This window comes from Callithrix jacchus, chromosome 8, assembly GCF_049354715.1.
Source record: "Callithrix jacchus isolate 240 chromosome 8, calJac240_pri, whole genome shotgun sequence".
NCBI lineage: Eukaryota > Metazoa > Chordata > Mammalia > Primates > Cebidae > Callithrix > Callithrix jacchus.
In genome coordinates this window covers 12,498,948-12,524,475 of record NC_133509.1, presented here as the reverse complement: position 1 = coordinate 12,524,475, position 25,528 = coordinate 12,498,948, and the positions used below count along the sequence as shown (strand labels likewise).

General features: G+C 39.9%; 1 protein-coding gene across 26 annotated transcripts in view; it reads left to right on the top strand.

Moving 5' to 3' along the window:
• The window catches only part of DPP8 (dipeptidyl peptidase 8), a 76,140-nt gene that overhangs the window by 12,959 nt on the left and 37,653 nt on the right, over positions 1-25,528 (top strand). For 15 of the 26 annotated variants that reach the window (XR_013520751.1, XR_013520749.1, XR_013520750.1 and 12 more), the window contains 8 exons: positions 3,664-3,837; positions 6,780-6,948; positions 14,476-14,586; positions 16,014-16,142; positions 18,972-19,033; positions 21,104-21,204; positions 22,329-22,506; positions 23,367-23,526. Coding sequence is in view for 23 of the 26 variants with exons in the window: in XM_078333418.1 (XP_078189544.1) it covers positions 3,664-3,837; positions 6,780-6,948; positions 14,476-14,586; positions 16,014-16,142; positions 18,972-19,033; positions 21,104-21,204; positions 22,329-22,506; positions 23,367-23,526 (1,084 nt within the window). In the remaining 3 variants the exon portion in view is untranslated. The remainder of the gene's footprint in view (positions 1-3,663; positions 3,838-6,779; positions 6,949-14,475; positions 14,587-16,013; positions 16,143-18,971; positions 19,034-21,103; positions 21,205-22,328; positions 22,507-23,366; positions 23,527-25,528) is intronic. The other 11 variants (XM_078333413.1, XM_078333410.1, XM_078333414.1 and 8 more) reach the window with 3 other exon arrangements.

Below are 25,528 nucleotides of genomic sequence, written 5' to 3'. Positions count from 1 at the left end.
AATTTGTATTATTTCATTCCTTCTGCTTGCTTTGGGTTTAGTTTGTTCTTTTTTCCCTGTGTCTTAAGGTTGGAAATCAGGTTATTGGTTTGTTTGGTTTTTTTTTTTGAGATGGAGGCTTACTCTTGTTGCCAAGGCTGGAGTGCAGTAGCAATCTCGGCTCGCTGCAACCTCCGCCTCCTCAGTTCAAGTGATTCTCCTGCCTCAGCCTCCCGAGTAGCTGGGATTACAGGCACCTGCCATCACACCCAGCTAATGTTTGTATATTTTTAGTAGAGACGATTTTCACCACATTGGTCAGGCTGGTCTCAAATTCCTGACCTCAAATGTTGTGCCCGCCTTGGCCTCCCAAAATGCTGGGATTACAGGCATGAGCCACCGTGCCCGGTACATTTATAGTTATTAATTGCCCTCTGAGCACTGCTTTCATTGCATCTCTGAAGTGTTGGTATATTTTTATTTTCTTTCATCTAGTTTCCTCATTTCTTCTGTGATTTCTTTGACCCTTTGTCTTTCCTCTCCTTGCATCACCATCTAAAGACTCTCAAGGCAGTTAGCTGGGACAGTTGTATAATTTAGCTCATTTGGTTTCCATTTTTAAAGGATCACTATTTTTTGTTTTCTGAAGTCCAGTGTCTTGAAGACATTATTTAATTCATTTTGTCAGTTTTCTTAGTTGTTTGAGGTGGAAGAATAAATCTATTACTTAATATTGGCTGGAAGAAGAAGTTAGTTTCTTTTTCCCTTTTTCCTTTTCCTTTATTTTAAAAAAAAAAAAAAAAAAAGATGGGGTTTCACCATGATGACCAGGCTGGTCTTGAACTCCTGACCTCAGGTGGTCCACCTACCTCGGCCTCTTAAAGTACTAGGATTACAGGCCTGAGCCACTGTGCCCAGCCTTTTTTTTTTTTTTTTTTTTAAGAGATAGGGTCCTGTACTGCCACCCAGGCTGGAGTGTCATGATTATGGCTCATTGTAGTCTTGAACTGCAAAACTCATGCAATCCTCCTACCTCTGCCTCCTGAACTGCTAGGACAGGCACATGCCATTATATCCTATTATTTTATTTAATGTTTTTATAGAGACAGTTTTGATATGTTGCCCAAGCTGGTCTTGAACTCCTGGCCTCAAGTGATCTGCCATCCTCAGTCTCCCAGAATGCTGAGATTACAGGCATAAGTCACTGGTGCTGGCCAGAAGTCTGTTTCATTTTAACATTTCAATCACTGATTCATTTGAAATATATGAAAAGGGGATCCAATTTTATCTTTTCCTATATAGCTATACAGTAATTCCAACTGATTTAAAATTTAGATCGGTAGTCACACGTTGTAAAAGACCCATCATTTCCTTGCTATATTTTTATTACTAATTTCTTTCTTTGTTTTGAAACAGAGTCTTGCTTGCAATGTTGCCCAGGCTAGAGTGCAGTGGTGCAGTCAATCTCACTGCGGTCTCCACCTCCCAGGTTCAAGCAGTTCTTCCACCTCAGCCTCCCAAGTAACTGGGATTACAGGCACACATCATACCTGACTAATTTTTATATTTTTTATAGAGATGGGGTTTCACCATGTTACCCACGCTGGTCTCAAACGCCTGGGCTCACGTGATCTGCCCACCTTGGCCTCCCAAAGTGCTGGGATTACAGGCATGAGCCACTGAGCCTGGCCTTTGTCTTACTGATTTCTATTAACTCAGTGTTCTATTTTGGATTTTCTTTTTTTAATTTTTATAGAGAGATGAAGTCACATTGTATTGCCCAGGATGGTCTCAAACTCTTGGGCTCAAGCAGTCCTCTCGACTCAGGAGTGCAGTGGCACTATCTTAGTTCACTGTGGCTTCTGCCTCCCAGGTTCAAGCAGTTCTTGTGTCTCAACCTCCTGAGTAGCTAGGATTACAGGCCCCTGCCACTACACTTGGCTAGTTTTTGTTTTTTTTTTTGTATTTTTAGTAGAGATGGGGTTTTCACCATGTTGACCAGGCTTGTCTTAAACTTTTGACTGCAAGTGATCCTCCCAACTTGGCCTCCCAAAGTGCTGGGATTACAGGCATGAGGCACCAGACCTGGCCACAAAGTTTCTTTGAGAGACATTATAACAAATATGTTGTAAGTAGGAAAAGAAAACCACACAGATTCTGCTCTGAAGGTTTTTTTTTTTTCATCTAGTTAGCAAATATACTGAGAAAGTGAAAAACAAAACCATTGTTAAATAAGTAAGAGACTGTAACTCCTGTAAATAATTTAGGAAGTAAATTAAAGAAATCAATTATTTCATGAGGGCCAACCTTGGTGGCTCATGCCTGTAATCCTAGTGCTTTGGGAGGCTGAGGTGAGCAGATCACTGGAGGCCAGGAGTTTGAGGCCAGCCTGGTCAACATGACAAAACTCTGTTTCTACCAAAAATATAAAAACTTAGCTGGGCGTGGTGGCACATGCCTGTAATCCCACCTACTCAGGAGGCTGAGGCACAAGAACACTTGAATCCAGGGGGCAGAAGTTGCAGTGAGCTGAGATCACGCCACGGCACTCCAGCTTGGGCAACAGAGTGAGAGTTTGTCTCAGAAAAAAGAAAGAGAGAAAAATTACTGTGAAATTGTGGATTGGACAACTTTGTTGGCTGAGGATTCAAGCAAGATTTTGTGATATAAATAAACTGGGATAGGTAGAAAGAGAAACAGTCTTCTAAGAGTCCAGGGGAGAGGGGTAGAACAGACAAAGCCCAGAAGACAGAAAACCATTCATTGAGATTTAGATCTGTGATGTGACCAGCTTGACCTCTAAGATTTTATTAAGAAGAGTATTGCTAGTATAGTGAAAGGCACTAATACCAGCTGACATATTTGAGAACTTACTCTGTGTCAGTCATTGTGCTAAACTGTATGTATTTTTATCTAAATTAATCTTCACAAAGCTGATGTAAATGATCTATTACTATTTGAAAATGAAGAAAGTTACTTTTGAATAAATTAAACTACTTTCTCAAGGTTAGACTTCTAGTGAAGGATCAAAGCTTAGATTCAAACCACTTAGAAGTCGGTACTGTTAACTGTGTGCAGGCTACTAAATTACAGTTAAGTTGTTGAAAGTCTTAAATGCCAACATGATTAGACTTTATTCTTCTTCTGTAATGTATACAATAATCATCTAAAGACCTTTACCAGGAAATCTTTTTTTTTTTTTTAAGATGGAGTCTCACTCCGTCCCCAGGCTGAAGTGCAGTGGTGTGATCTCTGCTCACTGCAACCTCTGCCTCCCGGGTTCAAGTGATTCTCCTGCCTCAGCCTCCAAGTAGCTGAGACTACAGGCGCGCACCACTACGCCCAGCTAATTTTTGTATTTTTAGTAGAGATGGGGTTTCACCATGTTGACCAGGATGGTCTCAATCTGTTGACTTGGTGATCTGCCCGCCTTGGCCTCCCAAAGTGGTGGGATTACAGGTGAGCCACTGTGCTTGGCTGGAAATCTTTCAGCAGGCTTCCTAAAAATCTGCTTAAAGTTGCCAGCAAAGTTTGGGGTCACTGAACACTGAACTGTGCTCAGTGAATTAGAAGGCCGAAAAAAAAATGTAGAGTCAATAATGTTGGCGATTTTAGGATTTCAGTGCTAAAAGCAAAAGGCAGTTTTTCAGAAGACTGGAATAGGTGACTTTCCTTTCACACCAGGCAACACTGGACTATGGAATGTATTCTCGAGAAGAAGAACTACTAAGAGAAAGAAAACGCATTGGAACAGTGGGAATTGCTTCTTATGATTATCACCAAGGAAGTGGAACATTTCTGTTTCAAGCTGGTAGTGGCATTTATCACGTAAAAGATGGAGGGCCACAAGGATTTACGGTAAGTTGGAGTTGCTAATGGTTAAATCTGGTTTGGGTCCAAAAGGTTCTTTGCACCCAGATCAGAAAGGCAATTAACATACCAGAAACTTGTGTTTACCCACCAACAAAGAAATTTAATAGCAATGAAAACAAGAAACATGGAAATTAATTTCTCATTTTAAGAGCTAATTTTTTACCAGCTTGGGCAACGTAGGGAGACCCTGTCTCTATAAAAATAAAATTAGCTGGTCATGGTAGTGCACACCTTTAATCCCAGCTACTCAGGTGTCTGAGGTGGGAGGATTGCTTGAGCCTAGAGGTCAAGCTGCAGTGAGCTGTGATTGTGCCACTGCACTGCAGCCTAGGTTACAGACCAAGACCCTGTCTCAAAACGAAAGAGTTAATAATCTTGCTAGTTACATTATATATCATTTTTAGGCCAGACGCAGTGGTTCATGCCTAAAATCCCAGCAGTTTGAGAGGCTGATGTGGGCAGATCATTTGAGTCCAGGAGTTGCAGACAGCCTGGGAGACATGGGGAAATCCCATCTCTACAAGAAAAGGCAAAAATTAGCCAGGCACAGTGGTATGCACTGTAGTCCCAGCTACCCAGGAAGCTGAGGTGGGAGGATCACTAGAGCATGGGAGATAGAGGTTGTAGTGCGCTGAGATTGTGCCACTGCACTTCAGCATGGATGACAGAGTGAGACCTTGTCTCAAAAAAAAACAAAGCTACAAATTTTAAAGTAGTAATAATACTTGTTATACAGAAAAATAGAGTAGGCCATGGGTGGTGGCTCACACCCATAATCCCAGCACTTTGGGAGGCTGAGGCAGGTGGATCATTCAGGAGTTTGAGACCAGCCTGGCAAACATGGTGAAACCTTGTCTCTACTAAAAATACAAAAATTAGCTGGGTGCACCTGTAGTCCCAGCTACTGGGGAGGCTGAGGCACGAAAATTGCTTGAATCAGGGGGTTGGAGGTTGCAATGAGCTGGGATTGTGCTCCTGCCTTCCAGCCTGGGTGACAAGAATGACAGCCTATCTCAAAAAAAAAAAAAAAAAAAAAAAGCAACAAAAGAAAGGTAGTGTAAAGGGCATCAATTTCCACTTTTCTGTGTAAGCACTGAGGGAGATTTTGCAAGATTGTTATCACAAGGCAATTTTTTGTTTCCTTTGAAAGGTAATTTACCTTAATAAATTTTTTATATATATATATATATATATATATATATTTTTTTTTTTTTTTTTGAGACAGTTTCGCTCTTGTTACCCAGGCTGGAGTGCAATGGCGTGATCTCGGCTCACCGCAACTTCCGCCTCCTGGGTTCAGGCAATTCTGCTGCCTCAGCCTCCCGAGTAGCTGGGACTACAGGCATGCGCGACCATGCCCAGCTAATTTTTGTATTTTTAGTAAAGACGGGGTTTCACCTTGTTGACCAGGACGGTCTCAATCTCTTGACCTCGCGATCCACCCGCCTGGCCTCCCAAAGTGCTGGGATTATAGGCGTGAGCCACCATGAACTGCCTCTTGTATTTTTAATAGAGAGCGGGTTTCACTGTGTTAGCCAGGATGGTCTCCATCTCTTGATCTCGTAATCTGCCTGCCTCTGCCTCTCAAAGTGCTGAGATTACAGGTGTGAGCCACTGCGCCTGGCCCTTTTATCTTCTTTTTTTTTTGTTTTTCTTTTGAGACAAATTCTTGCTCTGTCACCCAGGCTGGAGTACAGTGGTGAGATGATGACTCACTGCAGCCTCAAACTCCTGGGCTCACTCAGTCCTTGCACCTCAGTCTCCTGAGTAGCTGGGACTGCAGGTATGTGCCACCACACCCAACTAATTAAAAAAAACTGGGTGGCCAGTTGTGGTGGCTTACACCTGTAATCCCAGCTCTTTGGAAGGGTGAGGCAGCTAGATCACAAGGTCAGGAGTTTGAGACCAGCCTGACCAATATGGTGAACACCTGTCTCTACTAACAGTACAAAAACTAGCCGAGCATGGTGGCAGGCCCCTATAGTCTCAGCTACTTGGGAGGCTGAGACAGGAGAATTGCTTGAGACTCTGTCTCAAAAAAAAAATTTTTTTTTTGTTAGAGGTGAGGGTCTAAAAAAAAATTATTGCCCCAGCTTGTCTTGGACTCCTAGGCTCAAGTGATCCTCTTGCCTCAGCCTCCCAACTGGTCTATTTTGGGTTTTATTCTAGGCAATTCATTATAAGATTTAGGAACTCTTCTTTTGAGAGAATTGTGATGATCCTGGCTTCTATTACATTTCTATGGGAGCAAATTATTTTATATTTATAAAAATGATTTTCAAATATTTAATAAAATAGTCAGGAAACAAGTGTTAAATAACATTTTCTTTTTTTGAGATGGAGTTTCGCTCTTATTGCCCAGTCTGGAGTACAGTGGCACAATCTCGGCTCACCACAACCTCTGCTTCATGGGTTCAAGCGATTCTCCTGACTCAGCCTCCTGAGTAGTTGGGATTACAGGCATGTGCCACCATGCCCAGCTAACTTTGTATTTTTAGTAGAGACGAGGTTTCTCCATGTTGGTCAGGTTAGTCTTGAACTGCCGACCTCAGCTGATCCGCCAGCCTCGGCCTCCCAAAGTGCTGGAATTAAAGGCATGGGCCATCTTGGCCAGCTTAACAATGTTTAATAAACAATAATTACTCTCTTAAACAGGTTGGGACAACAAAATTTATGAAATACTGTTTTATTGTCTTTATGTTTTTTATGTCCTCTCCTATTACCCTTAGCTTTTTCATTTGAAGTAAAAAAAAAAAAAAAAAAAGGAGTCCTTTCTTGTAAGTTAAGGCGATGGAAAGTATGTTTTTCTGGGAAGCAATTATCGTTGTTGACATTTTACCTAGAAATATTGTTCATCTTATAGGAAGGGTACAGGAATGTGTATGTATCCGCTTGATTTTTACCTTAACATGTTTTTGCTTTTCTAGCAACAACCTTTAAGGCCCAATTTAGTGGAAACTAGTTGTCCCAACATACGGATGGATCCAAAATTATGCCCTGCTGATCCAGACTGGATTGCTTTTATACATAGCAATGATATTTGGATATCTAACATCGTAACCAGAGAAGAAAGGAGACTTACTTATGTGCACAACGGTAAGGCATAATTCTTCAAATTTACTTTTCTGGACAGTATTTTTAAAGTATAATTTGCTGCTTGCATTTTGAAATTAGGTCACCAAGTTGGGTGATCTTTATATTTGAAATTCAAGTCTTTAAATTTTTAAAAAACAGAGAAAAGTACAGAGGATAACTGGTATGTACCACATGTATATAATACTGCCTTGTTTTAATGTTTGTCTTCAAACAGTGAAACAAAAGAATCTCTGACATGATCTTTTAGCCTAATAAGACTGCCAGAATTTTCCCAAAACTGTTCTTATTAAAGTAAAATTTGAGGCTGGGCATGGTGGCTCATGTGTGTAATCCTAGGACCCTGGGAGGCTGAGGCAGGCAGATTGTTTGAGCCCAGAAGTTCAAGACCAGCCTGGGCAACATGGTGAAACCTTGTTTTGACAAAAAAATACAAAAAATTAGCTGAGCATAGTGGTGTATGTAGTCCCAACTACCTGGGAGACTAAGGTAGGAGGATCACCTGAGTCCATGAGGTCAAGGCTATTGTGAGCCATGATTGCACCACTGCACTGCAGCCTGGGTGACATGTAAGACTGTCCCAAAATTAAATAAATAAAATTTTAAAAATTAGTTTTGTTTTTGAGAAACAGAGAAACCAATTACACACTCTTAAGAAACTACTTGAGGCCGGGTGTGGTGGCTCATACCTGTAGTCCCAGCACTTTGGGAGGCCAAGGCAACAGATCACCTGAGGTCAGGAGTTCGAGACCAGCCTGGCCAACAAGGTGAAACCCTGTCTCTACTAAAAACACAAAAATTAGCCTGGCATGCTGGTGCACACCTGTAATCCCAGCTACTAGGGAAGCTGAGGTGGGAGAATCACTTGAACCCGGGAGGTGCAGGTTGCAGTGAGCTGAGATTGCGCCACTGCACTCCAACCTGAGCAACAGAGTGAGACCCTGTCTCTCAAAAAAAAAAAAAAAACTACTACTTGAGACTGAGGCAGGTAGATCACTTGAGCCTGGGTAATGTAATAACAGCTTGGGCGATGTAGCAAGAGCTTGGGCAATGTAGTAAGACCTTGTCTCTACCAAAAAAAAAAAAAAAAAAAAAAGCTGCATGTGGTGTCATATGCCTGTAGTCCCAACTACTCAGGAGGCTGAGGTAGGAGGATCACTTGAGTCTAGGAGGTTGAGGCTAAAGCGAGACATGATTGCACCAGTGCACTTCAGCCTGGGTGACAGAGCAAGACCCTATCTCAAAAAAAAAAATTTATCTTTCAGTTTTAGAGTGCCTACTTAGTTATTGTCATCAAAGGAAAAAAAGAACTTTGTAGAACTATATATATTGTGGGAATATTTAATCAGATTTCATTGAAGTGGCTGTAATAATACTAAGCACTATTCAAAGCACAGAAAGATGTAGATGGTTTCCTTTAAAGGTTTCATACAAATAAAAGATGGGAAATAGTGAATTGCTTTTTCTTTGAACATGTGAAACAGAGTTTAAGATCAAGTACCACAGGCCAGGTGGAGTGGCTAACACCTGTAATCCCAGCACTTTGGAAGGCCGAGTCAGGTGGATCACGAGGTCAAGAGATTGGGAGCATCCTGGCCAACATGGTGAAACCCTGTCTGTACTAACAAAAATAAAAAAATGAGCCGGGCATGGTGGCACGTACCTGTATGCCCAGCTACTTGAGAGGCTGAGGCAGAACAATCGCTTGAATCCAGGAGGCGGAGGTTGCATTGAGCCAAGATTGTGCCACCGCGCTGCCTGGCAACAGAGCAAGACTCCATCTCAAAAAAACCAAAACAAAAAGATTAAGCACTACAATGCAGATGATGACTGAAAATTCTTTTGTTGAATTTTTGTTTAATCGAATGTTCACAAAGCTGATTTACTATCATCTTCCTTGATCATTATCCCCTCATCATAATCATTCAATCATTAGTTAAAATTAATTGCAAACATTATTTGAAAGTCACTGTTAACAGATGTGTTACAGGTAGGGAAACAAAATGACACAGGCTCCGCTCTCAAGTTTGATTTTTGCAACAGTCTCGCTTTGTTGCCCAGGCTGGAGTGTAGTGATGAAAGCTCAGCTCTCTAACCTCCACCACCTGGGTTCAAGTGATTCTCATCTCTCAGCCTCCTGAGTAGCTGGGATTACAGGTGCCAGCCACCACACATGGTTAATTTTTTTTTTTCTTTTGAGATGGAGTCTCACTGTTGCCTAGGCTAGAGTGGGATGGCACGGTCTCAGCTCACTGCAACCTCTGCCTCCTGGGTTCAAGCAACTCTCCTGCCTCAGCCTCCCAAGCACCTGGGATTACAGAATCCCACCACCACTCCTGGCTAATTTTTGTATTTTTAGTAGAGACAGAGTTTCACCATGTTGGCCAGGCTGGTGTTAAACTCCTGACCTCAAGTGATCCGCCCACCCCAGCCTTTTAAAGTGCTAAGAACAGGCGTGAGCCACAGCGCCTAGCCAAACATAGGGTTTTATAAGAGCACCAATGTGGGACATTGGTCAGGGAGGGCTTCCCAGAAAAGATGACACCTAAACTGATGCTAAGTAATGTCTATATATTATCCAGTACACTCCTGACAAGGGGACTACATGAGAAAGGTCTTGATGCAAAAGACATCATGGTATATGTGAGGAGTTAGAAGCAGTGTGAATGTCCGGAAGCATAAATTCTGAGTCAAGAAGTAGCAAAATACTGGCAAATAAGGGCCTGGACAAGGGTAGACTATATCTTCTGTAAATGAACGTGGACTTTTATCATGACATGAGGGTCCATTGAAAAGTTTTAACAGTTGAGTGGTGTGATCATAATCATCATATTGTTGATAAGTTGTTCTGGATACTTTGTAGAAGTTAAATTTGAGAAGCATGGTTAGAGACAGGGACACCAAAGATTGACTGTAGCAGTTATCCAAGTTATGTGGCCTAAAACTAGAGCATAGGCTAGAGAAACCGGGGTGGAGTAGGAAACGTCTTCAGTTAAAAGTACAGGTTTTGGTGTTTAATGGGTCTCCCTTTGAAGTCAGGAAATCAGAACAGCTATTCTACTACCAATAGCAGTATAAAGATTAGGTTGGTAGTTAGTCAATCTATTTTGGAAATCCTAGCCATTTTTTTATGCTTTTTTTTTTTTTAATTAAAAAAAACTTTTTTGAGACAGGGTCTCCTGTTGGCTCATTGCAATCTTGACCTCCAGGGCTCCAGAAATCCTTCCACCTCAGCCCCACCAAGTAGCTGGGACTATAGGTGTGTGCCACCATGCCTGCCTAATTTTTAATTTTTTTTTGTAGAGACAGGATCTTATGCTGCCAAGGCTGGTCTTGAACTCCTGGGTTCAAGTGATTCTCCCACCTCAGGCTCCCAAAGTGCTGGGATTATAGAAGTGAACCACCACACCCAGCCCATTTTTTCATGCTTTCAGCAAACATTGGACACTTGCTATGTACCAGTTATTGTACTTGAGGCTGAGACTGAAAAGCTCTGATATGACTGTCAGAGTAAAGGCATTTTTTTTAGTATTTTTTTCTTGTGTAAAATGGTTTTCCACACAGGATTTGAAAAAATTGGCAGAATTAAAAATGAAAAGTACTGGAATCCTGCAGGATGTGATACTAGTGTTTTTATTCTTTATCATGTATGTAGGTATGTGGTGTATTTTTAGGATTAGTAGAGTAGCTAAGAATACAGGTAGACCCTGGAGAAGTGGCTCATGTGTATAATCCCAGCACTTCGGGAGGCTAAGGTGGGAAGATTACTTGAGCCCAGGAGTTTGAGACTGGCCTGGGCGACGTAGGGAGATCCTGTCTCTACAAGAAAATTAAAAATAATAAAAATGAGCCAGGCATGGTGTCACACACCTGTTTCTCAGCCACTCAGGGAGCTGAGGTGGGAGGATCACTTGAGCCTGGGAAGTCGGGCTCAGTTGTACCACTGCACTCCAGCCTTGGTGGTAAATGAAAGCAAGAAACCCTGTTTCTAAAAAAAAAAAAAAAAAAAAAATTTCTTTTTTTTGAATTTCAGGTCTACCTTTTATTAACTGTGTGGCCTTGAGCAGGTTATTTAACCCATCTCTTAATTTCTACATCTGCAAAAACAGATGTTAATAGCACATCAACATATGGTTGTTATGAGGCTTTAATGAGTTAATATCTATCAAGTATTTAGGGTAGTACCTGAAACATATGGTGTTGTGTAAGTATGTGCTTAGATAGAAAGTATGTAGGGAGTGAACGTTTTATCACCTTATTCACAATAGGTTTCTAAGGGAAAGTCCACTTTAGATGGGTTTGGTCAATTAGTATGTACATGTGTTTATTTTTTGTCTGGTGACAAAGAAATGTAAAAGTCATAAAACCCCAGGTTCTGCTCTCAAATGACTTACTGAGAGGATGAGATGATACTATTTATTCATTTAATAAATAACTTAATAATGGAAATCTGTAATAAAAAATAGGAAGATACAAATGAGGGTTATTTATCTTCATAGTCTTGGCTCTATCATTAATTCTAAAATTTAAAACCCTTTCAAACTAGCTTAGTTTTCATTAGGTTGTTACTCAAACTGATTTGGCGGTAACGTCTGACCTGAAGTGACCTGAGGTTATTTATAAACTTAATATGCTCACCTACTTAGTGTGCCTTTTCATAAGTTTGCTGCAGGAATATTGGTATATTTGATTATAAGGTATTTGGTTACCCTACTGGAGATACTACATAAATGTATTATGGTAGATGTACAATATATGATAAATCTTCCAAATTCTGAATTCCAAATACTTCTAGACTCAAATGTTTGGATAAAAAAAATCATTGATTTGTACTGTACATTATGTCAGACCATATAGAAAATATAAAGCAAAAATAATAAAACTTGCCTCTAAAATTAAAATCAGGCCAGGTGCAATGGTTTATACCTATAATCCTAGCACTTTGGGAGGCCAAAGTGAGAGGATTACTTGAGCCCAGGAGTTTGAGACTAGCCTGGGCAACATAATGAGATCGCATCTCTACAACAAATTTTTTTTTAATTAGCTGGGCTTAGTGACACATGCCTGTGTCCCAGCTACTCTGGAGGCTGAGACAAGAGGATTACTTGAGCCCAGCAGGTCAAGGCTACAGTGACCCAAGGTCTCACCCCTGTGCTCTACCTTGGGTGACAGAGTGACACCCTGTCTCAAAAATAAAATAAAAATCAGAGTTACTATGAGATATTATTACATGCCTACTAGACTGGCTAAAGTGAGAAATTCTAAGAACACCAAATGTTAGAGAAGACCTTTATACCTTGCTTGTAAGAGTATAAAATAATAGAAATACTTTGGCACTTTCTTCTGAAGTTAAACATACAATTACTGCACTAACCAACCATACCACTCATAGGTATCTACTTAAGAGAAACAAAAACACATGTCCGCAAAAATTCCTTTTTCTTTTTGAGACATGGTCTCCCTCTGTCACCCAGGCTGGAAGTGCAGTGGCATGATATCGGCTCACTGCATCCTCCTCCTCGTGGACTGAAGTGATTCTCCTACCTCAGCTTGCTAAGTAATTGGGACCATAGGTGCCTGCCACCACACCTGGCTAATTTTCTATTTTTTGTAGAGATGGGGTTTCACTATGTTGCTGAGGCTGGTCTCAAACTCCTGAGCTCAAGCAGCCCACCCTCCTTGGCCTCCCAAAGTGTTGCGATTACAGGCATGAGCCACCATGCCTGGCCCACAAAAATTCGTATACAATAATGTTCATAGCATCTTTATTCATAATAGCCAGAAACTGGAAACAGGCAAGATATCCATTAACAGATTAAAAAAACTGTGATATACAATGGAATACAACTCAGCAGTAAACAGGAATTAATACTGACACATGTAACAATATTGATGAAACTCAAAAGAAGCCAAACACAGGTATATACATACTGTATGATTTCCTTTACATGAAATTCTAAAATATACAAACCTAACCTCAGGTGATAGAAATCAGATCATTGATTGTTCCTGGATTGGGACTCCGCCTTGACTGGGAAGGAGCATAAGAAAACATTCTTGGGTACTCTTAAGTGTTGTAAGTGGTGATAAGGGTGTGGTCAAACAAGTATATGTATTTTTCTTTTTCTTTTTTTTTTTTTTTTGAGACGGAGTTACGCTCTTGTTACCCAGACTGGAGTGCAATGGCACGATCTCGGCTCACCACAACCTCCGCCTTCTGGGTTCAAGCAGTTCTCCTGCCTCAGCCTCCCAAGTAGCTGGGATTACAGGTGCGCACCACCATGCCCAGCTAATTTTTGTATTTCTAGTAGAGACGGGGTTTCACCTCGTTGACCAGGATGGTTTCGATCTCTTGACCTCGTGATCCACCCGCCTCAGCCTCCCAAAGTGCTGGGGTTATAGGCGTGAACCACCGTGCCTGGCCTATGTATTTTTCAAAAATAAACAGTACAGTTAAGAATTTGTAAATTATAAAGCAATTTTTAATAATCTCAAAATCTCACTGCTTGGACATAACCATATTTCAGTTTAAAATGTATTTATTTTTATAACATTTTTATAAATGGAATCACAGTGTAAATACTATTCAGCAATCTGATTTATTTTACTCAAGTATATTGTAAACATTTCCTCATGACACAAAAAATCTTATATAATTATGGCTTTGTGGTTTTCTTTTAAAACAAGAGTCCCCTTCAGACTATTTGCTGGAAACGTAAGTGTTAAATGGATGAAAGCTGAGCTGCTCCAACCGAATGAGGTGAAGGAAGAATGGTTGAATTATGTGAACGATAAGATTGATCCTAAATCTAAGATGTACTTCTCTGTGTAGGAGAGTTACAAGTGTCCTCTATACTGTGCTCCTTTATATGTAATCTTTTTTTCCTTGATCCTAGCTAATTGGGAAAATACCTTTTTTTTTTTGAGGTCGAGTTTCATTCTTGTTTCCCAGGCTGGAGTGCAACGGCGCAATCTTGGCTCACTGCAACCTCTGCCTCCCAGGTTCAAGTGATCCTGCTGCCTCAGCATCCCGAGTAGCTGGGATTACAGGCATGCACCACCACGCCTGACTAATTTTGTATTTTTAGGAGAGACGGGGTTTCTCCATGTTGGTGTGACTGGTCTTGAACTCCCGACCTCAGGTGATCTGCCCACCTTGGCCCCCCAAAGTGCTAGGATTGCAGGCTTGAGCCACCATGCCCGGCATAACATTTATTTGAAGCATATACTGTGGTCCAGGCTTTGTTCTAAGTGATTACTGTGAATTAATTAATTTAATCTTCATATCAGCCTCACAGGATAGCCTCTTACTCTTATTTACAAATGGGTTACTGCAGTGGAATGAGATTGGATGATTTGCCCAAAGTCAGACAGTAGATAAATGATGGACCCCAGATTTGAACTCAGTCTATTTAGCTCCAGAGTTGACCACTGTACTCTAGTCATCTTTCCAAATAAACTGAATTCTTTTGCTTTGTAGCTATGAAAAGACAGCTTTCTGTGACAGTTTTGCCTTTTGTATTTGTCTAGAGCTAGCCAACATGGAAGAAGATGCCAGATCAGCTGGAGTTGCTACCTTTGTTCTCCAAGAAGAATTTGATAGATATTCTGGCTATTGGTGGTGTCCAAAAACTGAGACAAGTAAGGAGGTTCAGAATAATATATTTATGGGTCAGTTAAAGTATTGTGAGATTCAACTGTCAATCAGTTAAGTGCACAGATTCTAAACCTTGGATAATAGATTCCAAAGTGGATAATAGATTCTGAAGTGATGACAGTTGGTTCATGCCAGTAGTTATTTAGAATATGTAGATCATATTTCATCAGGATGTAGTAAAAACAATTGTATTGTGGTTTAATGCCTCAGGCTCCTCAATTCTCTTTGTCGGTTTTTCTCTTAGAGGCTGGTCTTGGTAATGCTGGCAGCATTGGTGGCAGAATGAAAAATACCACACCTAATGCACTGCTATAAAAATATGATTGACTAGAGAGTCTGGTAAACAGATGACCAAATCATTGTATGAATGGATAGGATAAAAGGGAAGAAATTCCTTTTTTTTGGGGGGGTAAATTCACAAGTATCTCACTCTGAGAAACAGTTCACTAAAGCATGGCTTTCAAGCTTTTTGACCATGATCCAGTTAGAAGTGTATTTATAATTGTGGCCATTGTACTTAAGCTGTTTAGATAAAACTGAAAACAAATTTCAAGAAGCAATATTTATTATTAGATGTAATGTACCCTGATACTGTTATGTTACTATTGTTTTTTGTTTGTTTTTGTTTTTTTTCTTTGTTGAGACAGGGTCTATTGCCCAGGCTGGAGTGCAGTGGTGCAATCTCAGCTCACTGCAAATTCTGCCTACTGGGCTCAAGCAGTCCTCCCATCCCAGCCTCCCAAATAGCTGGGACTACAGGTGTGAGCCTCACCCAGCTAATTTTTGTATTATTATTTTTTTTTTTTGTAGAAATGGGGGTATTGCCATGTGGCCCAGGGTGTGGTTTGTGTGTTGTATGTTTTAAAATGCTGATTATGACCCATTAATAGATTTCATGACCTACTCATGGTTTAGAGCTAGCAGTCCTGAATGCTTCTCTAAGAGACCATGTAAAATATTTATTTTTAAGCTGTGTCTTGGATTTGGACATTTTATTATAAGATATGAAATGTTTCGTTGTGTTTGTTAGAACACGATTTGACACAAATAGAGAAACTATTCAAAGCAACTGAACTGTATATAAGTAGCATTTATGTTTTTAATAGGAAATATAAATTTAATTAATTCGTTTTCAACAAAGAATGCATTTCATGGTATGCAAAAACAAAATCCTTCAAAAATGTTTTTCCCTGTTTTAAAAATAGATACACATATCTCTAGTTTTTTTCTCTGCAAAGGAAGTGGCTTAGCAGTAACTCAGCTTGCTACTACGAAGACTAATGATATTTTCCTCCAAAAAAGCAGCATATTTTATACATAAATTATTCTTCACTCTAAGAGGGAATGGTTGGTTATGAGTACTCTCTGGAAATAATTCTTCTAAATTTTCAATATGTAAATTTCTTTTAAGCTCCCAGTGGTGGTAAAATTCTTAGAATTCTGTATGAAGAAAATGATGAATCTGAGGTGGAAATTATTCATGTTACATCCCCTATGTTGGAAACAAGGAGGGCAGATTCATTCCGTTATCCTAAAACAGGTACTGTACTCCACTGGCATTTATAATCACTCATTTCCTCTTTCCAAATGATCTCTGGAATCATCCAAAGGTATAGTCAACAGCATTTGTCGCTTCCAGCCTTATTTACGATGGGTTGTTCAGCAAGTATCACAGAAATATATTTTGAATTAAAGGGTGATCTTTTTTCATTCTTTTCAAGGATAGGGATGTCCACACATTGGTTTCTTCAAGGAATGCATTACAGGGTATCTTTGCGCTGGGCACGGTAGCTTACGACTGTAATCCTGGCACTTTGGGAAGCCAACGCAGGTGGATCACCTGAGGTCGGGAGTTTGAAACCAGCCTGATTAACATGGTGAAACCCCATCTTTACTAAAAATACAAAATTAGCCAGGCGTTATGGTGCATGCCTGTAATCCCAGATACTTGGGAGGCTGAGGCAGGAGAATTGCTTGAAGCTGGGAGGCGGAGGTTGCATTGAGCTGAAATCATGCCATGCCACTCAGGCAACAAGAGCAAAACTCTGTGAAAAAAAAAAAAGTGTCTTTGCTAGCAAATAAATATTTTTAAGTGATATTGTTCATATTATAAGTTTTTTTTTCCATTTTGCCTCGTACAGCATTTCAGTTGTAAAAATGATATGTAATTTCACTTTATTTCATGCTGGCTTTTGTTTTTCAGCCCCCCTTTTTTTTCTTTTGAGATGGAGTTTTGCTGTTGTTGCCCAGGCTGGAGTGCAGTGGCTCTATCTCGGCTCACTGCAACCTCCACCTCCCAGATTTAAGCAATTTTTCCTTCCTCAGCCTCCCAAGTAGCTGGGATTACAGACATGCACCGCCATGCCCAGCTAATTTTGTATTTTTAGTAGAAATGGTGTTTCTCCATGTTGGTCAGGCTGGTCTTGAACTCCTGACCTCAGGTGATCTGCCCACCTTGGCTTCCTAAAGTGCTGCAATTATAGGCGTGAGCCACCGCGCCCAGCCTTTTCATTCTTTTAAAATTGTATTTCGGTAGTGTTTGGGGAGCAGATGGGTTTTGGTTACATGGACAAGTTCTTTAGTGGTGATGTCTGAGATTTTGGTGCACCCGTCACCCAAGCAGTATACACTTTACCCAATGTGTAGTCTTTTATCCCTCACCCCCTCCCACCCTTCCTCCGGAGTCCCCAAAGTTCGTTATATCATCGTTAGGCCTTTGCATCCTCATAGCTTAGCGCCCACTAATAAGTGAGAATATTCATATTTGGTTTTCCATTCTCAAGTTACTTCACTTAGAATAATGGTCTCCAACTCCATCCAGGTTGCTGTGAATGACATTATTTTGTTCCTTTTTGTGGTTGAATAGTATTCCATGCTGTATATATACACTACATTTTTTTAATCCACTTGTTGGTTGATGGACAAGCCCTTTATTTTATTTTATTTTTTGAGACGGAATCTTGCTCTGTTGCCCAGGCTGGTGTGCAATGGCATGGTCTCAGATCACTGCAACCTCCACCTCCAGGGTTCAAGCAATTCTCCTGCCTCAGCATTCCGAGTAGCTGGGGATACAGGAACCCACCACTATGCCTAACTAATTTTTTGTAATTTTAGTAGAGAAGAGGTTTCACCATGTTCACCAGGATGATCTTGATCTCTTGACCTCATGTTCTGCCTGCCTCGGCCTCCCAAAATGCTGAGATTACAGGTGTGAGCCACTGTGCCTGGCCTTTTTATATTTTTTTTAAGACAGTGTCTTGCTCTGTCATCCCGGCTGGAGTGCAATGGCGTGATCTCAGCTCACTGCAGCCTCCACCTCCTGGGTTCAAGTGATTCTCCTGCCTCAGCCTCCCGAGTAGCTGGGATTACAGGTGCCCAACACCAGGCCCAGCTAATTTTTTGTATTTTTAGTAGAGACAGGGTTTCACTATGTTGGCCAGGCTGATCTTAAATTCCTGACCTTGTGATCCACTCACCTCGGCCTCCCAAAGTGCTGAGATTACAGGTGTGAGTCACTGTGCCTGGCCTCCTTATTTTTTGATATTCAGAAAGTATAAATTTGAAATGGTGCTCTGAGATTCTTGTGCAGTAAAGCCTGACCATCTACATTATTCTTCTGTTTTTCTTGAGACAGAATCCCTCTCTGTTGTCAAGACTGGAATGCAGTGGTGTGATTTTGGCTCACTACCTATACCTTCTAGGCTCAGGCCATCCTCCCACCTCCGCTTCCTGAGTAGCTAAACCAGCCTGGTGCAGTGTATACCGCTACATCTGGCTAAGTTTTGTATTTTTTTGTAGAGACAGGGTTTTACCATGTTGGCCATGCTGGTTTCGAATTCCTGGGCTCAAGTAATTTGCCTGCCTCGGCCTCCCAAAGTGCTGGTATTAAAGGCATGAGCTACCGTATTCTTAACTGAAGTGTAGATAATTGATCTGGCAAAATTAATTTGAGTAATTTTGGATAAGCATTACTATTCATCTATGTCTTTCTTTTTCTTTTTTTTGAGACAGAGTTTTGCTCTTGTTGCCCAGGCTGGAGTGCAATGGCACGGTCTCAGCTCACTGCAACCTCTGCCTCCCAGGTTCAAGCGATTCTCCTGCCTCAGCCTCCCAAGTAGCTGGGATTATAGGCATACACTACCTCGCCCGGCTGATTTTTGTGTTTTTAGTAGAGGTGGAGTTTCACCATGTTGGTCAGGGTGGTCTCAAACTCCTGACCTCAGATGATCCGCCCACCTCAACCTCCCATAGTGCTGGGATTATAGGCATGAGCCACCACTTAAGTAAAATGTAAAGAGGATTGATCTGGCAAAATTAGTTTGAATAATTTTGGATAAATGTTACTATTCATTTATGTCTCTTTCTAAAGGTACAGCAAATCCTAAGGTCACTTTTAAGATGTCAGAAATAATGATTGATGCTGCAGGAAGGGTAAGTATAAAATGCTGAGTTGACCTGTGTCATTTGACTAATCTATTCAGTGCAGTTGGGTTCTTTGATGTGCTTTCTTATTTTTGGACTTGTTGAACTTGCTGAGATATCTGTGAATCATGAATCATGATTTTAGATTGACCTAATTTTTTACTTGCAAATCGTCCTACTGGTTCATAAGATGGGAATATGGGATATGTATATTAACCACTCCTTTCCAAGTTTGCCTTTATTCTCCAGATTAAAAAGAAAAAAAGAGTAGTTATTGACTGGTGAGTTACCTTCGGTGTTGGGTAGATGTCTGTGGTACATTAAATATCCCACCACTTGTACTTGTACTATTGCTTTCCATTTCGATAGCCAAATGCTTATAAGCTGCACGCACACAAGACTAGCTAAAAAGTAGTCTTTTCTTCTAGACTTTTTTAAAAACAGCTTTACTTAGATATAACTCACATACAGTATGATTTATTTAAAGTTTAAAATTTAGTGGCCATTGTTATATTCAGTTTTGCAACCCTCACCACAGTCAGTTTTAGAATATTGTTCTTACCTCAAAAAGATACCCCATACCCCTGAGCCATCATCCCCCAAACTCCTCATATGCCCCAGTACTAGGCAACCTTTTTTTTTTTTTTTTTTTTTTAAGATGGGTTCTGGCACCGTTGCCTGGGCTGGAGTGTAATAGCTTGATCTCAACTCACTGCAACTGCCGCCTCCCAGGTTTATGTGATTGTCTTTCCTCACCCTCCTGATTAGCTGGGATTACAGGTGCTCAACACCATGCCCAGCTAATTTTTTTGTATTTTTAGTAGAGATGGGGTTTCACTATGTTGGCCAGACTGGTGTCGAACTCCTTACCTCATGATCTGCCTGCCTTGGCCTCCCTAAGTGCTGGGATTACAGGCATGAGCCACCGTGCCTGGCCTAGGCAACCATTAATGTACTTTCTGTCTCTATAATTTGCCTATGCTTTGCCAGGCGTAGTGGCTCACACCTGTAATCCCAGCACTTTGGGAGGCCGAGGCGGGTGGATCACGAGGTCAGGAGATCGAAACCATCCTGGTTAACATGGTGAAACCCCGTCTCTACTAAAAATACAAAAAATTAGCTGGGCATGGTGGTGTGTGTCTGTAATCCCAGCTACTCGGGAGGTTGCGGTGAGCCAAGATCACGCCATTGTATGCCAGCCTGAGCGAAACTCAGTCTCAAAAAAAAAAATAAATTTGCCTATGCTGGACATTTCATATAAATGGAATCATACAATATATAGTTTGGTCTCCTTAGATTGTTTTCAAGGTCTATCCATATTGTACCATGTATCAGTCCTTCATTTATTTTTATTAACGATAATACCTTTATATGGATAAACCACATTTTATTTTTCAGTTGATGAATATTTTGGTTGTTTCCATTTTATGGCTATGATGAATAATGCTTCCACGAATATGCATGTACAAGTTTTTGTGTGGGCTCTGGGCTTATGTCTTCATTTCTCTGAAGTATATACCCACGAGTAGGATTGTTGAGTCATTTGATGACTCTTTTTGACATATTGTAGAACTGCTAAAATGTTTTCCAAAGTGACTGCACTATTTTATTTTATTTTTTAAAGAAAGGTCTCCAGCCTGACTCATATGGTGGAACCCCGTCTCTACTAAAAATATAAAAATTAGTGAGGCGTGGTGGCACATGTCTGTAGTCCGAGCTACTCGAGAGGCTGAGGCAGGAGAATTGCTTCAAACCAGGAGTCGGAGGTTGCAGTGAGCTGAGATCATGCCAGTGCACTCCAGCCTGGGCAACAGAGTAAGACTTAGTCTCAGAAAAAAAAAAAAAAGAAAGAAAGAAATAGACTTTTAGGCTATTGTTGAAAGTGCTTAGAACTGTTGTAGGCACAAAAAGTAAGTACCAGTATAAGTAACCCAGAATTTACTCCTGGTTTTGCTGTATCCTTTGTGTCTTTAATACCTAAGTCTGAAAATATGTTCTGCTTTTTAAATAATTGTTGAAGTAGACTAGTAAGCTAATTATTTATCTAAATCTTCTGTAACTAGATTTTTTTTTTAACAGATTATAGATGTCATAGATAAGGAACTAATTCAACCTTTTGAGATTCTGTTTGAAGGAGTTGAATATATTGCCAGAGCTGGATGGACTCCCGAGGGAAAATAGTGCGTATGTTAAATTGTTACTTCTTTACAACTAATTTAGGATCCAGAGCTTTGGAATATTTGTGCTATTAGGTTTGCCTTATAGTTGGAGCTGTCTTCACATGTAAATTTGCAGTGCAGTTATTACTGCACAAGGCATTTTTCTTGAACTAAGTGGGTTTGTGCATTCGTAATCCTATAAGCTTAGGTACACCACAGTTTAACTCTGTCTTTATAGTCAGCCAGTTACGGTTCATGATGTTAGTTGGGATTAAATTGTATGACTTTAAGGCTTACACAAAAATGTATGTATTTTTAAATTGTATAATTATAGAGCTTTATATGAGGATGATTACAAATAAATAGTTTCTGTGTCTAATGTAGACAATAGGAGTTTCACAAGACTGGCATTGTTGACTTGGATAGTAAAGGGAGAGAACTTTGTTTTGAGTCAGGGTCTTGCTCTGTCACCCAGTCTGGGTGTAGTGGTGCGATGATGGCTCACTGCAGTCTCAGCCTCCTGGCTAAAGCTGTCCTCCCACTTCAGCCTCCCGAGTAGGTGGGATTACAGGGAAATGCCACCGTGGCCAGCTAATTTTTAAAAATTTTTGTAGAGATGAAGTCTCACTGTGTTGCCAGGTTGGTCTCAAACTACTGGGCTCAAGTGATGCTCCTGTCTTGGCCTTCCAAAGTACTGAGATTACAGGTGTGAACCACAGCACCTAGCAAAACTTTTGTTTATATAGCCAGGGTCTCTCTCTGTGTCACCCAGGCTATAGTGTAGTGGCATGATCAGAGCTTACTGTAACCTTAAAATCCTAGACCCAAGCAACCCTCTCACCTCAACCTCCTAAAGTGCTGATATTATAGGCATGAGCCACCATGCCAGCCTACGGGAAGAAAACACTTTCGAAGGCCAACTATGCTTTTGAAAATTTCAAGAAAACCACTTTTTATAAATTCTATTCAAGCTTAAAGTGTATTTTCAATTAACTCCTTGTAAGTGATAATTTAACATATGCTAAAGCAGTTCTTTCATTGTGATTACAGATATAATTGATAGGTGCCAAAGGGGATAATGGGGATAATTATTTTTCTGATAGTTTGCTTTATTTCTGATTCTTCTCTTTTATTTATTTAAATAGTGCTTGGTCCATCCTATTAGATCGCTCCCAGACTCGCCTACAGATAGTGTTGATCTCGCCTGAATTATTTATCCCAGTAGAAGATGATGTTATGGAAAGGCAGAGACTCATTGAGTCAGTGCCTGACTCTGTGTCACCACTAATTATCTATGAAGAAACAACAGACATCTGGATAAATGTATGCATTTTTTCCTGTACTTGTTTAAGTACTTTTTCAGAATGCTAAAGCAGATGAAGTTATATAGCAAACTATCAAAATGCACTTTTTTAAAGTTTAAAGGGACCATGAATGTTACTTCTTTAGTAGGAACATTTCAAATTGGAGTGATGGTTCCAGAATGGAATGGTTTGTATTTGATAGAAAGTAGATGCCATTGAAATGGTGTCTCCTTGGCTTCATATTTGTTCCTGGAGATATCAGATATTAAATACACAGCCTCATCAGTGCTTCTGAGACGACCTCATGAATCTGGTCTAGAGAAGGCTTTCTCTTTTATGTTGGCAAACTGTACTCAAATAAACCAATTTTTAATTGAATTTTTAATTTTCAAATTTAGCAGAAAAATTTAAGATACAAAATAAATGAAGCCAGCTCACTTCCTAGCTGAATATAAGCTTCATATGATTCACCTATGAACATCTGTTTTCCCCTGAACTATTAGAAAAATTCTTTTTGGAAAACAAAAGTTAAAAAAAAATGACCGTATCATTCTTTAACAATATTTGTATTATTAAACAACCTTGCACCATGTTTCAAGGATTATAGAGATGTTGAGTAAGGAAAATCTTTTGGTCATATTTTTCTTTTTTGCTCCATTCGAAAACATTTATTTCTCAGTGGATGAAGTCTTTGACTAAAAAGTAAAATAAGTCTGAAAGTCCCAAGCAAAATTCATTACTGTAAATATAGCATTCCTGTGACATTGATGGTTATTTATATTTTAAAGTATATTTATCAAGTCATTTTTTCTATAGCATAATTGAATTATGTAGTATTTTCATTAATGTGTATAGTAAATTTAGCTATTCATTTTACAGATCCATGACATCTTTCATGTTTTTCCCCAAAGTCATGAAGAAGAAATTGAGTTTATTTTTGCCTCTGAATGCAAAACAGGTTTCCGTCATTTATACAAAATCACATCTATTTTAAAGGAAAGCAAATATAAACGATCCAGTGGTGGGCTGCCTGCTCCAAGTAAGAAATCCTATTTTATTAAAAAAAAAAAAAGAAAAAAAATGTTGGGGGCAGAAGGTGGGAGGAACAGGGAATATATCTTTTGTATGCTTTGTAAGCATTAGTACTAGCTTCATTAAACTTACATTGAGTTAAACTAAAATATAAATGCATGCATGTGTAAAAACACAGGACAAAGTTCGTAATGGATGGACACGTATTATAAACTATTAATAGTGAATAATCTCTATGGAATTACTTCTTTTTTTTAATTTTTAAAAAATTTTTATTTTTTAAAATGGGGTTTCACCATGTTGATCAGGCTGGTCTTGAACTCCTGACCTCAGGTAATCCACCCTCCTCAGCCTCCCAAAGTGATGGGATTACAGGCATAAGTCACTGTGCCCGGCCAAGTAGTGGAATTACTGATTTTTGCTTTCTACTTTTGCCTTGACTGCAATTATTAATTTGTTTAAATTAAAATTTTAATTTGTTTAAAGTGAGCCCATTTTAAAAAGCTATTTTTGTCTAGGTGTGGTGGCTCACATCTGGCCAACATGGTGAAACCCCATCTCTACTAAAAATACAAAAATGAACTGGGCATGGTGGTGTGCCCCTGCAGTCCCAGCTTACCCAGGAGGCTGAGGCTGGAGAATTGCTTGAACCCAGGAGTCGGAGTTTGCAGTGGGCCAACATCACGCCACTCACTGCACTCTAGCCTGGTGACAGAATTTCAAAACAAAGGAAAAAAAACCACTATTTAAAAAAATGTTATGTAGTTATTAGATATTTTACACGCTAGGTGTTTCTTATACTATGTGTATCTACACTGAAGTTAATTTATAGTTATAGGTCTTGGATTGATAGAATTATGTTGCCCAAAGTAAAATTGGATATTAAATGAGCTGAAGTTAATTTTTCTTTAAAAGGTAGTTTTCCTTAAGTGGAGGTTTTCCTTCTGGGAAATATAATATGGAATGTATGTGTAAGCCTAGAAAAAGTGAATGGGTACATGGAACACTTTTCCCAAGTTTTCCTAAAACCGAGTTGCAGTTCTCAACTTTAAGATTAGTTTGTTTTAGAATAGGAAGCACTTTGTGATAAATTATGTTGTATGCTTAACTGCCGTTTGTAACTTAACAGACTCAGCATGGCCCTTTTAAAAAATTATGGAAAAATATATGTAAGATTTAGCATTGTGATCATTTTTCCATTTTTAAGGGTACATACAATTTAGTGACATTGAATATGTTTATTCATATTCAATGTCTATATACCTATATATAGATATACATATAGATAGAGAGAGAAAATTTTTTTTTTTTCTGAGACGGAGTCTCACTCTGTCGCCCAGGCTGGAGTGCTGTGGTGTGATCTCAGCTCACTGCAACCTCCACCTTCCGGCTTCAAGATTTTCCTACCTCAGCCTTCCGAGTAGCTGGAATTATGGGCATGCACCACCATACCCAGCTAATTTTTGTATTTTTAGTAGAGATGGGGTTTCACTATGTTGGCTGGGCTGGTCTTGAACTCCTGGCCTCATGTGATCCATGAGTCTTGGCCTCCCAGAATGCTGGGATTACAGGCGTGAGCCACTGCGCCTCGCTGAGTATGTTTATATTGTTGTGAAGTCATTACCACCATCTGTCTCCAGAATTTTTTACATCTTCCAAAACTGAAACTACCCATTAAACAGTCACTTTCTATTACCTCCTCCCTCCAGCCTCTGACAGTCACTTTCTGTCTCTGTGAATGTGACAACTCTAGATGACTTATTTAAGTGGAGTCATACAATTTTTGTCCTTTTTCGACTAGCTTATTTCACTTAGCATAATGTCCTCAAGGTTCATCCATGTCATAGTATGTGCCAGGATCTCCTTCCTTTTTAGGGCTGAGTAAGGTTTTGTTGTATGTATATACCACATTTTGTTTATTTGTTCATCTGTTGATGGGCACTGGGATTGTTTCCACCTTTTGGCTATTGTGAATAATGCTGCTATGGATGTGGGTGTACAAGTATCTG